General features: G+C 41.2%; 1 protein-coding gene and 1 non-coding gene across 2 annotated transcripts; both read left to right on the forward strand.

Annotated features, from left to right (window-relative positions):
* The first annotated feature begins 2857 nt into the window (after positions 1–2857).
* On the forward strand, positions 2858–3007 carry LOC136156385 (small nucleolar RNA SNORA62/SNORA6 family). Its single transcript, XR_010660950.1, has one exon. It is a non-coding gene; the product is annotated as a small nucleolar RNA SNORA62/SNORA6 family (small nucleolar RNA).
* Positions 2869–3591, forward strand: LOC136172452 (small ribosomal subunit protein uS2-like). The gene has a single exon (XM_065941880.1). The coding sequence runs from the start codon at positions 3179–3181 to the stop codon at positions 3545–3547; it is 369 nt and encodes a 122-aa protein (XP_065797952.1). The 5' UTR covers positions 2869–3178; the 3' UTR covers positions 3548–3591.
* The last annotated feature ends 10398 nt before the right edge of the window (positions 3592–13989 follow it).

Below are 13989 nucleotides of genomic sequence, written 5' to 3' on the forward strand. Positions count from 1 at the left end.
GACAGAGGTTCATGACATTGTACAGGAGGCAGTGATCAAGACCATCCCCAAGAAAAAGAAATGCAAAAAGGCAAAATGATTGTTTGAGGAGGCCTTACAAATAGCTGAGAAAAGAGAGAAGCTAAAGGCAAAGGAGAAAGGGAAAGCTACACCCATTTGAATACAGAGTTCCAAAGAATAGCAAGGAGAAATAAAAAAGTCTTCCTCAGTGACCAATACACAGTAATAGAGGAAAACACTAGAATGGGAAAGACTAGAGATCTCTTCAAGAAAACTAGTGATAACAAGGGAATATTTCATGCAAAGATGGACACAGTAAAGGACAGAAATGGTAGGATCTAACAGAAGCAGAAGATGTTAGGAAGAGGTGGCAAGAATACACAGAAGAATTACACAAAAAAGATCTTAATGACCCAGATAACCATGATGTATGATCACTCACCTAGAGCCAGATATCCTGGAATGTGAAGTCAAGTGGGCCTTAGGAACCATCACTATGAACAAAGCTAGTGGAGGTAATGGAATTCCAGTTGAGCTCTTTCAAATCCTAAAAGATGATGCTGTGAAAGTGCTGCACTCAATATGCCAGCAAATTTGGAAAACTCAGCAGTGGCCACAGGACCGGAAAAGGTCAGTTTTCATTCCAATCCCAAATAAAGGCAATGCCAAAGAATGGCACACAGACTACCACACAATTGTTAGTAAAGTAATGCTCAAATTCTACAAGCCAAGCTTCAACAGTATGTGCAACGTGAGCTTCCAGATGTTCAAGCTGGATTTAGAAAAGGAAGGGGAACCAGAGATCAAATTGCCAACATCCGTTGGAGCATCAAAAAAACAAGAGAGTTCCAGAAATACATCTACTTCTGCTTTATTGACTATGCCAAAGCCTTTGACTGTGTGGATCACCACAAACCGTGGAAAATTCTTAAGGAGATGGGAATACCGAAGCACCTTACCTGTCTCCTGAGAAGTCTGTGTGCAGGTCAAGAAAAAAGTTAGAACCTGACATGGGACAATGGACTGGTCCCAAACTGGGAAAGGAGTATGTCAAGGTTGTATATTGTCACCCTAATTATTTAACTTATATGGAGAGTTCATCATGCAAAATACTGGACTGGATGAAGCACATGCTGGAATCAAGATTGCCAGGAGAAATATCAACAACCTCAGATATGCAGATGACACCACCCTTATGGCAGAAAGCAAAAAGGAACTAAAGAGCCTCTTGATGAAAGTGAGAGAGTGGAAAAGTTGGCTTAAAACTCAACATTCAAAAAACAAAGATCACGGTATCCTGTCCCATCACTTTGTGGCAAATAGATGGGAAATAATGGAAACAGTGATAGACTTTATTTTCTTGGGCTCCAAAATCACTGCAGACGGTGATTGCAGCCATGAAATTAAAAGATGCTTGCTCCTTGGAAGAAAAGCTATGACCAACCTAAACAGTATATTAAAAAGCAGAGACATTACTTTGCCAACAAAGGTCCATCTAGTCAAAGCTATGGTTTTTCCAGTGGTCATGTATGGATGTGAAAGTTGGACCATAAAGAAAGCTGAGCACCGAAGAATTGATGCTTTTGAACTGTGGTGTTGGAGAAGACTCTTGAGAGTCCCTTGAACTGCAAGGAGATCAAACCAGTCAATTTTAAAGGAAATCAGTCCTGAATATTCATTGGAAGAACTGGTGCTGAAGCTTCAATACTTTGGCCTCCTGATTCGAAGAACTGACTCATTTGAAAAGACCCTGATGCTGGGAAAGATTGAAGGCGGGAGAAGGGAACGACAGAGAATGAGATGGTTGGATGGCATCACTGACTTGAAGGACATGAGTTTGAGCAAGCTCCGGGAGTTTGTGATAGACTGGGAAGCCTGGCGTGCTACAGTCCATGGTGTCCCAAAGAATCAGACACGACTGAGCGACTGAACTGAACTGAATGGGAAATATAACACAGGTAGCTCAACCTGGTGCTCTGACACCCTAGAGGGGTGGGATGGTGTGGGGTGTGGGGGGGAGGTTCAAGAGGAAGGGGATATATGCATACTTACAACTGATTCACGTTGTTGTATGAAATCAGTACAGTATGTAAAGGAATTATCCTCCAGTTGAAAATAAACTTTAAAAAACAAATGAAAAAAAAGGAATGTGCATCTACTCAGTTTCTAAATTAGAAGGGATCTTAGTGTGTGTGTGCTCTGCTGTGTCTGACACATTGCAATCCCACGGCCAGGCTCCTCTGTCCATGGGATTTACCAGACAAGAATACTGGAATGTGTTGCCATTTCCTTCTCCAAGGGATCTTTCTGACCCAGGCAAGGATCGAACTTGTGTCTCTTGCACCTCCTGCACTGCAGGCAGATTCTTTACCACTGAGCCACTTAGGAAGCCCCAGAAAGGATCGGAAGAACCTCATAATTTCCTGTAGCAAGGGACCAGTATGATCAACTGTCTCAGCCTTCCTAGCACTCAGGGGTTTCTCAGGACAGTGGGCTTTTAGCACTAAACCCAAGACAGTCTTGGGCAACCTGGATGGGCGGTCACTCTAGCAGGGGCTGAGCCTGTTTCAGCGTTGAATATGTTAATGTTTCTAACACAAAGCCTGGCACATAGGAGATGATTAATAAGCTCAATGGATATCTGTTGAAATGAGGGAAAATGGTAACATAAGTAAAGATACCTACTTAGGTGATGCTAGTCATTTTGGGGGCAGAAATTGTGGGCAATATGCATTAGGGTCAGGTTGAAGACAATCTTGAATGTCAAGCTGAATAGCATGTATTATATTTTACTGATAATTGGTATCCACAGAATGTTTTCAAACAAATAGAGTGACATGAAAAAATCTGTTTTTTCTCTGCACATTGTTAGAGCTTGGAGTTGAGGCTGCTGGTCGATGGACTCACAAGTGTAGGTAGTGTGCTACACGAGGGGCAAGTGTTTCGCTAACACCACAAGGGTCTCTGGCCCAATGAGTGGAGTTGGATAGTAATACTTGCTACAAAACTATGATTTTAAGGAATGAGAGCTTATTTAAGGAGAGATGAAAACATTTAAAAAATAGCTTTTTTTCTCTTCAATATTCCTAACTCTTCAGGCAGTACTTGACTTTTCTGTTTTCTCAGTTGATGTATCCTGCTCTGAGATCCTAAAAAGGGAGCGCACTCAGTGGGTCTGATGTGGTGGATGCTCGCCCGGGAAGTTCTGCGCATGCGTGGCACCATCTCCCGAGAACACCCATGGGAGGTCATGCCGGATCGCTACTTCTACAGAGATCCTGAAGAGATTGAGAAAGAAGAGCAAGCAGCAGCTGAGAAGGCTGTGACCAAGGAGGAGTTTCAGGGAGAATGCACTGCTCCAGCCCCAGAGTTCACCGCCACTCAGCCCGAGGTGGCAGACTGGTCCGAGGGCGTGCAGGTGCCTTCCGTGCCGATTCAGCAGTTCCCCACGGAAGACTGGAGTGCTCAGCCTTCCACTGAAGACTGGTCTGCAGCTCCCACCGCTCAGGCCACTGAATGGGTAGGAACCACCACGGAGTGGTCATAAGCTGTTCTTCCACAGACTTCCACCAAGATGGAAAATAAACCGTTTCTAAAAAAAAAAAAAAAAAAAAAAATCTGTTTTTCCTTATTAAATCTGAATTGCTGAATGGGACAGTTGTAGAATCTACAAGTTGAAGTTCAGGTAGAAGTTTATTAGGAGTCCAGATAAAAAGTGGAATAATAGACCTTCAGAACCATTAAGGGAACTAAAAGCTTCACTAATCTAATATATTTTATTTTTAAATTGGCATTTTCTTATTACAGTAGTTCCCTCTTATTCATAGGGGATACTTTCCAAGACCCTCAGTGGATGCCTGAAACCACAGACTGTACCAAACCCTATATTTCCTATACATAAATATATACCTATGATACAGTTTAATTTATAAATTATACATATGACATATATGTAATTACATATAAATAACATACATGATACATATACACCTATGATAAAGTTTAACTTATAAATTAGACACAGTAAGAGATTAACAGTAGTAACTATTAATAAAATAGAACAGTTGTGACAATATACCATAATAAAAGTTATGTGAATGCACTACTTGTACAATGTAGCTGATAAAGCAGCAGCCGCTAAGAGACAAATGGGTGAGCAGAGAATTCAGCATGGATTCATACATGCACTGAACAATGGGATGGTTTCTGTCCAGGTAGGATGGCTTGAGATTTCATGATGTTACCTAGAATGGTGCACAATTTAAAACTTGTGGACTGATTACTTCTGGAATTTTCCATATAATATATTTTCAGGCAGCGATTTACCATGGGTAAGTGAAATCTCAGAAAGTGAAACTGCCAATAAGAGGTGCTACTGTATATGTTCTTTTTAGAAACTGTTTCTTCCATACCTTTCTTTCCCCTCCTTTCTTAAATGTTAGTATTTATATATAATTTTAGTTAGAAGAAATGAAGGGCCAGCAGTAAGGTTCATTCAGCACGTCTTAAGCAGGACTGAGTAAGAAGATGCTTTGTTTTTCTTTCCTGGCAAGGGGCAGTGTCCTTACACCTGTTGCTGTTGTTTAGTCACTAAGTTGTGTCTGACCCTTTGTGACTCCATGAACTGCAGCACAGCAGTCTTCCCTGTCCTTCACCATCTTCCAGAGTTTGCTCAAACTCGTGTCCATCGAGTCAGTGATGCCAACCAACCATCTCATCCTCTGTTGCCCGCTTCTCTGTCTTCAATCTTTCCCAGCATTAGGGTCTTTTCCAATGAGTCGGCTCTTTGCATCAGCTGGCCCAAGTATTGGAGCTTCAGCTTCAGTATCAGTTCTTCCAGTGAATATACAGGGTTGAGTTTTTAGGATTGACTAGTTTGATCTCCTTGCTGTCCAAGGGGCTCTTTAGTCTTCTCCAGCACCACAGTTCAAAAGCATCAGTTCTTCAGTGCTCAATCTTCTTTATAGTCCAACTCTTACATCCATACATGACTACTGGAAAAAACCATAGCTTTGACTAGACGGACCCTTGTTGGCAAAGTGATGTCTCTCTGCTTGTCAATATCTAGGTCTGTCATAGCTTTTCTTCCAAGGAGCAACTGTCTTTTAATTTCATAGTTGCAGTCTGTGTTTCCTGCATTAGCAGGCAGATTCTTTCCTGCTGAGCCATCTCGTAAGCTTGACCTTACACTACTTCAGTGCTTTCATAGAATGCCACACTCCGACACAATGTTCACTGAGAAAGACAACCTACTGTTTTTCTTGAAGTTAAGTTTACCCAGTTCTTAAATTCTGAGAATGTAACCTTCCCACTTTTTTGGTGTAAAAAAGTATTACTTCTCCTATAAAATGATGGTCATAGTAGATCGCAGTTGGTAACGTCTTTCTGCAACAAAAGTCCTCTGCATCCCCTATTAGTTTGTAAAATGAAAAAAATCAAACTTCTGCTTCATTCTCATGCTGCTTCTGGCTCAGATTTTACATGTAGATACATATACATTTGTGATGGATATGACGACCCGTATTCTGTCTTCTTTGCATACACCTTCCTGTACTGTGGAGGCTAGAAAACCCACAACTATACATTCCAGATTTTTTTGCAGCTAGGATTCTGTTTCTAAGTTATGATCTATCTGTAATCTGCACACCCAAGAGACTTGAAAAGTAGAAGTGAGGTAAGAGCCACCTTCTGGCTGCTTCGGCGCTTGCTGCTGGCCAGCATGATTGTGAGATGCTGGGCTTTTGGCAGCAGTGGTCTGCATCCATGCGCTAGCTCTTGGCCACTGAAGGCTTTGAGGCAGTGTCAGCAACATTGCCTCCTGGATCACAGCCAGAGCACTGTGTTCTTGAATTCAACAGTTTCAGCAATAAAGCTTTGTTTTTTAAAAATATTTATTTATACAAAGAGTCAGACAGGACTGAGTGACTAACACTTTCCCTTCCATTTAGTTATTTGCCTGTGCTAGGTCTTTGACGTGGCATGTGTGATCTTCAGTAGCAGCGTGTGGGATCTAGTTCCCTGACCAGGGGACTGAACCTGGGTCCCCTGAAATGTGAGCGCGGAGTCTTAGCCACTGAACCACCAGGAAAGTCCCAGCAATAAGTTGTGATTCCTCACCTTTCTTTTTTCTTTTTTTAAAAAGTCTGTGCTGGGTCTTTGTTGCTGCATGGGCTTTCCTCTAGTTTCGATGAGTGGGGGCTACTGCCTAGTTGCAGCTTCTCTTGCTGTGAAGCAAGGGCTCCAGAGTGAGTGGGTTTCAGTAATTGCTGCAGGTGGGCTCAGTCGTTGCAGTTTCCAGGTTCTAGAGTACAGCCTCGGTAGTTGTGGTCCACAGGCTTAGTTGCTCTGAGGCATGCAGTATCTTCCGGGATTGGGGATCGAACCCACATCTCCTGCATTGGCAGGCAGATTCTTTACCACTGAGCCACTCAGGAAGCCTGATTGCTCAGCTTTCTGAAGCTCCCCTCCCATGAGTGTGTTTAGTAATCCCATTCTAGGAGCCATTTCTGGGAAACAGCTGAGACTCTGCTCCTTCAGTTCTTCAAAAGATTTTGTAAGCACGCATGTCCCTGTATTAAGGTCTTTTCTGCTTAAAATAAAATGTAGAAATGAAGAGCCAGCACAGTCAAACATAAATAAAAAAATAATTTTTTTAAAAAAGAAAGAAACTCATGATCACAGTATTTCACAAGGTGGTGGGAGGTAGGAGCAGCTAGTCTCCTGGAGGTTGAGGTTTTCCCTGACGTCAACCCGCGAGGCTACCTGACTCAGTGTTTCAGGTTCTCACTGATCAAGATGCCAGTGGTTTATCTTTACTCGCTGGAGGGCTTGGGTCTGTGATGTGGAACAATAGCAATTTATTCCTTGGATTCTAGGTTCCCTGAGACACAATTTCTAGTTTGACTCATTAGGCATCATCATTGGGAAAGTGATAGCACTTTACGTGTATGAATTATTAACCTAAAATTAATATTATATGTTTCCATATTCTTTTAACATTTCTAAAACAAAACGCTTTTCTCTCATAAACACAATTCTTTTTTTTGAAGGGTGTAATGTGTTTTCATTGATTAGAATTGTTACAGTGTAATCATTCCATCATACCTATAATATATAGTCATAATCAAATATCTGATACTAAACTTACTGATAAATTCTAATATTGAACACAGAGTAGTTCCATCTCTATTAACAATAAAAAACAAAACCACTGAGTTTATCTCGGAAAATTTAAATTCTGGCCATTATTTTACAAGTTGAGAATTTGAGTGATCCAACTTTGAGAAGACTTTCTCACTGTAGAAGTTTGCTCTGTTGGCGAACGTTTGTTTTGGGATTTCCTTTGAGTAATCCAACTTTGAGATGACTTTCTCACTATAGAAGTTTGCTCTGTTGGTGAACATTTGTTTTGGGATTTCCTCTTGTCTCAAGCCATTCTTGCAAATGACGCACTTTGGGGCACACCGGCTTAGTTGCTGCTCCGCATGTGAGGTCTTCCTGACTCAGGGGCTGAACCCGTGTCTCCTGCATTGGCAGGCGGATTCTTTACCACGGAGCCACCAGGGAAGCCCATCGTGGGTTATAATACTAATGGGAAGTCCTTACACCGGTCCCTCAATTTCCAAAGGACAATATTTAGACAATGTTAAAGCATTGCTGAAATTTAGCTCTAAGAAAAAGTCTGGACTAGGAAAAAAATTAAAAAAGGTCTATTAATGCTGGGAAGCAAAGGAATTGCATAATTTACAGTATAGAGGACATATCTCGATTCAAATAGTTCTTCATACCCTGGAATTGCTGATTGTAGGTTAAACACCTTATTTTTCATTCACTGGATGAACAGACATCTTTTCACTAATGCCAACTATCTTTTCAATATTTTTAGGAAGTTACCTTAAGGGGAAATCTGCTTCCAAATTTTAAATGCCTCAGGGTGTTAAGGAGAAAATGGCAGTATTTTCACTGGTAGTTTTTAATAGGTAGGTAGCTTCTCCCAGGTAGATTCACGGAGCACTTATCTTTCAATTTTTGGCTGGAACAATCCAGGTGGTAAGTGTGAAACACTTTTCCAGGATCATAAAACTGCCATCACTTCAGTTCAGTCACTCAGTCATGTTCGACTCTTTGCAATCCCATGGACTGTACCATACCAGGTCTTCCTGTCCATCGCCAATTCCCAGAGCTTGCTCAAACTCATGTCCATCGAGTCCATGATACCATTCAACCATCTCATAATCTGTCGTCCCCTTCTCCTCCTGCCTTCAATATTTTCCAGCATCAGGGTCTTTTTCAATGAGTCAGTTCTTTGCATCAGGTGGCCAAAGTATTGGAGTTTCAGCTTCAGCATTAGTCCTTCCAGTGAATAGTCTGGACTGATTGGCATAGATACCTTTAAAAACATATTTCAATGTCTGCAATATTCAGAATGTGTGCCACATACTTTGTAAACGTCTTATTTTGTGTGGGTTCACAACCTGCTATGTATGAGATACTGCTAGGCACCGGATATGCAACGATGCATAAAATACATTCCATATCCTAGGAGAAGGGGACGACAGAGGATGAGATTGTTGGATGGCATCACCAACTCGATGGACGGGAGTTTAAGCAGGCTCCCGGGGTTGGTAACAGCCAGGAAAGCCTGGCGTGCTGCAGTCCATGGGGACGCGAGTGGGACACAACTGAGCGACTGTACTGATCCAAGTAGGTTTCTGTAATTTGATCAATGTCCTTCCTTCAGACAAATTTTTAGTTTCCTTCACCTCCACCCAGCCTCTCCAATTATTTTGGGGATGGTTTCCTTAGGAACCCACCTGCTTGGATCCTGCCATCCAGTCAGTCCTTAGCTTTCTATACAAGAATCTCGGTTTCCCCATCCTTCCCTAAAGGCATGGATAAACTCCGCGTTTTTACTTTCCTCCGTCTCATTCATCCTTTTGGGTAATATAAGTAAATGGGAAGTCTGGAACAAGAGGCTCATACGAATTTAACTATCACGTGTATTCCAGAAAACCACGGTACCCGCTGACTTCTCTGAGTAAACAGGAAACTATCGATCCCACGCAGGAAATGACCTTGTTTGAGGGCAAGGAAGGTTTCGCAGATTTCCCTTTCCCTTCAGCTCCCTACTAACTCATTTCCGGGTTTCAATCCATTTGGTCCACAACAGCCGACTCCGTCCAGCTCTTCCCAGTCCCAGCCTAGACAGCGTCCCTGAGAGAGTGGCCAATTGGCCCTTCCCTTTAGTGGACATTTTTATGCCTTGTTTTACATCACTACGAGTCTCAGCCAATCAGTAGCTGGGATGGGAGGTACCAAAATAAACCACTTCCTTCCCAAACAGCCGCCCCGCGCTTGCGTCACCCTGATAGATTACTTGTGCAGCCAACCAGCAAGCAACCTTGGGCCCGGCCTACCTTAAACCCAATCAATTACAATGAAGACGGGGAGTTGGGCGGAGAATGGAAAACTTGCCCCCACTTTTGGAAATGGTTTGAAGGAGACGCGTACGGACCTCTTAAACTTACAATTTGCGACCAACGATCACTGCCTACTGTGTGTCTCAGACGCCCCAGTTCTGCCCCCCCTCGGCCGCACCCCAAGATGAGTCCCCCCACCCCTATATATCTCCCCCAACCCTCATGTCAGTAGAACACGTCCCCATCCCGAGTCTTCAGGAAAAGGACCAAACCCCAAAGGGCCGAGCTGTCCACGCTCCTCCCCGCGCCGCAGAGCAGGGGGAAGGAGAGACCCCGCAGACTCCCGCGCCAATCTTTCCATTCAGCGCGTCTCTCCTCCCTTCCCCACGTTCCCGGGTCGGAGCTGACACGGGAGTGGGAGGAGCCGAAGGCCAGCTGGGCCGGCGGAGATGCTAATGCTTCTTAAGGTGGCGCCGAGCTGTGAGATGCCTGGGCCTCCAAGCGACTGGGATGTGACGTCCTCCTGCCTCCCAACTTGACTTCCCACGCAGCTTCTCATCTCTGGTCCCCTCACCTTACGCCTGATTTTATTTTCAGAAAGAATAAACAGGTTAGGTAGAGAATATAAACGAATGAAACTTACAACAATAAAGTTATGTAAAAGAAAACCAAACCATGGAGAGAACTTTCACGAGTAATCTCATCTTCTGTGTTCTTTTCTCCCTGAGAATTCCTTTTAAAGTAGCGGCTAGATGTGAAAATGTGGGCTCCAGTTTTGTCTGATAAATATTTCTAAGTGAATCATTTGTGTGTTTGCTTTTTGTCTCCCCACTAGATCTGACGGCAGTCGCTAAAGGAAGCCAGAGCCGGTTGCTTAGTGGCTGTGGGTTACCGCCTACTACTGTTACGGAGGGTCCCTTGGAAGCTGGAAGAGCGGAGGTGGTATATTGGGCCTCCTGCCAGTCTTGCCTCTAATTCAGTCTTATCATTTGTAAAATGGGAATAATAATAGCTACCATATACATTCAATGTGAGTACTCAAAGACTTCGTGTAAATAAAAACACGTTGTGATCTGAAATGTGCAAACATCAGATAACATTACAAATATAAAGTGAAAGTGAAGTGGCTCAGTCGAGTCCGACTCTTTGCTACCCCGTGGACTGTAGCCTACCAGGCTCCTCTATCCATGGGATTCTCCAGGAAAGAATACTGGAGATTATGGGTTGCCATTTCCTTCTCCAGGGGATCTTCCCCACCCAGGGATCAAACCCGGGTTTCCCCTGCATTGGAGGCAGACGCTTTAACCTCTGAGCCAATATTTACTAGGGCTTCCCTTGTGGCTCAATCGGTAAAAGAATCCCCCTGCAATGCGGGAGGCCTGGGTTGGGAAGATCCCCTGGAGGAGGGCATGGCAACCCACTCTAGTATTCATGCCTGGACAATCCCATGGACAGAGGAGCCTGGCGGGCTGCAGTCCATGGGGTCGCAAAGAGTTGGACATGACTGAGCTACTAAGCACACGCAAATATTGACAGTCATTCGATAGCTTTTTAAACAGTATTAAAAAACTATCTTGTAAAATGTCAAACACATGCAGAAGTAGAACAGTATTAAAAACAGATACATGAAAAAAAGCCCATGTTGTCATAAGCAACATTGGTTATTATCTACACCTCTATTCCTTTATCACTTATTTTGAAGCAAATTTCAGGCATTCCATGACTAAATTCTTTAGTATGAATCTTAAAAAGATAAAGATCTTTTAAAAATAATAGCATAATTCTTTAACACATCTAAAATATAGCAATAATTCTTTTATATCACCAAAGTCAGGATTGAAATTTTGGTTGAGAAATTGGTGTCTTTCCCAGTTGCTTTGTTCAAATCGGGATCCCCTGAAATGTCCATATATTGTATTTGACAGGTGTGTCGAGTATCTTGATCTGTATGCATTGCATTTGGTTGTTTTGTCTTTTAAGCCTCTTTCAACTTGTAGGTTCCTCTTCCTCCATGCATGTATCTAAGTGTATTCTGTGTGTGGAATCACAGTCCCTCCCCAGCACTATGAAGTAGGTGATATTATTATTCCCATTTTACTGATGAGGAAACTGACTACCAGAGCAGTTAAATGACTTAAGTTCTCAGTTACTGAGTGTCAAAGATGGGATTTGAATACATGAATTTTATCCACTATACCATGTTTCATGTAACACAACAAGTGTTTCATAAATGCTTCCAAAATATGTATTGTGGTATATTGGTCACCAATATTAGAAGAAGCATTCTGCTCAATAGCAAGATGTAGAATAGTACACATGAATTTGTGTAGAATAGCACACATGAATAATTAGATAGTAGGTTCTATTATTGAGAAGGGCGGATCCTTTACATTTTGATTCTGTTCCATATCACCTTCCTTAATAGAAAGTAAATGGAGAATGAATGCAAGTGCTTCTTCCTGTCTCAGGGGAAAAACAAAACAAAACTAGCTTTTCAGGTTCTTTTTTTAATTTAAAAAAAAACCGCAGAAGCAGAAACCATACAAATAGTCATTATAGATATAGTGGGAATGAGAAATTATAATAATCTTTAAGCTTACATTTTTGGTGTATCTCCATCTATGTGTGTGTGTGTGTATACACAAATATATATACATACAGATATCAATACATATATATTACAAAAATCAACTACATAATCATATTATACAAACTTTTTTAACATGATATTCTCACTGGAAAATATTTAGATATATGAAAAAAATTAGTTCTTTAAAATAATAACATTACTATTGCAAAATAGCTAAATGGTAAAGACATAAGAAGTAAAATAATTACTCAGTAATTCTACATTCCAGAGTTAAATATATTTACTCATTTAAAAGCTAAAAGTACAGAACAGACTTTTGAACTCTGTGGGAGAAGGTGAGGGTGGGATGTTTCGAAAGAACAGCATGTATGTTATCTGTGGTGAAACAGACCACCAGCCCAGGTGGGATGCATGAGTCAAATGCTCGGGCCTGGTGGGCTGGGAAGACCCAGAGGAATCGGGTGGAGAGGGAGGTGGGATGGGGGACCGGGATGGGGAATACGTGTAACTCTATGGCTGATTCATATCAATGTATGACAAAACCCACTGAAAAATAAAAAATTAAAAAAAAATAATAATAAAAGCTAAGTAGTATTCTATTATATAGCAGTACTATAAGATATTTAACAGTTACCTTATTATAGATGTTTAGCTAATTTCCTACAGCTATAGATAATGTTGCAGCAAATATCTTGTATACGTCAACTAATTTCTTAAGCTTTTTACTTTTCTCAATTTCTAGAAGAGATTCTAAGCCTTGCCTAACTTTCTCACTTTTAGTACTTTGACCTCTCTATCCCTGATCCTCAAATTTCATATACATAAAAAAAGTCAAAAAAGGATTGAAAAAAGAAGCATAACAAAACATGTAACACAAAGTAAGAAACATCTGACGCCAAATTAGCTGTATGTGGGAGAATGAATCAATGTTTCAAAGAGGAGAGAAAAATACAATTTTAATTCTGGATTTTGAAAGAGAGGAAAGGAAGAGAAGGCTCAGTTGGAATTGACTGCCTTTAATTACAATTAAAGGAATGACTTTTAATTCTGACAGCTCAGGAAAATGGGATAGAAGAATCATCTGGATTTTGAATTTGTTAATTTAACTCCTGATTTTGCATTTTACTAATAATTTGGAACTCAGACACAATCTATGACTCTATTTCAGCTTTCTGATCTGTAAAATAGGCTTAATAATAGTGCCTTATGGGATTGGGAAGAATTAAATGTGATAATACATGCATAGCTCAATCAATGCCTGGCACATTGTAAATATAATATAAAATACAGTATTATATATTTAACCAGAAGAGGAAAAAAAAACTTCAATATCTAAATATGAAATGTAGTGATCAAGCTGTAATCCTGAGTATTCTGCCTTTTTATTTTTTGAGCAATTAAAATATTTCACGGATAATATTGTTTTCTTCTTATTTAACAGAAAGTAGAGTAGTTTGAGAAAAGTTCAAGAGGCCAGATGATGAAACACATAAGAATTTGCAAAGAATTTGCAGAAGAATAACATGAGTTCAAGAGGAAAAATGGAGGTAGTCATCTGGTGGTATTTTCTGTCTTTGGGTGGGGATTATTCTGTTAAGGGCAGAGGATATGAACATTCTATACTGTGACCCGGATAAGATATGGTATAGAATTGCCAAGTGAACTGAACAGTATTCTTTACACATTTGTGTACAGAGGTTTAAAAAGCATTTCCACATAAATGAGATCATTAGATTCTTGCATTATTGGGTGGGTAAGGCGAGTATAAGGACCTCCTCTTCGCCGCCCGGGATGCCATAGAACTTGGCCTTGCACAAGTTTAGATTCTGCTAGATTTTCCGATGTTTGGTCCAGAGTTTTCTCGGTTGCACGGTCATTGATCACCTTCTATATTCAGTCGTTCAACAAGCATTTACTGAACTCCGGGATGGTATTAGTGTAATATACTAACTTCGGCCCAATCCCATACCCCTTTAAAAG

This window comes from Muntiacus reevesi, chromosome 1, assembly GCF_963930625.1.
Source record: "Muntiacus reevesi chromosome 1, mMunRee1.1, whole genome shotgun sequence".
Taxonomy (NCBI): Eukaryota; Metazoa; Chordata; class Mammalia; order Artiodactyla; family Cervidae; genus Muntiacus; species Muntiacus reevesi.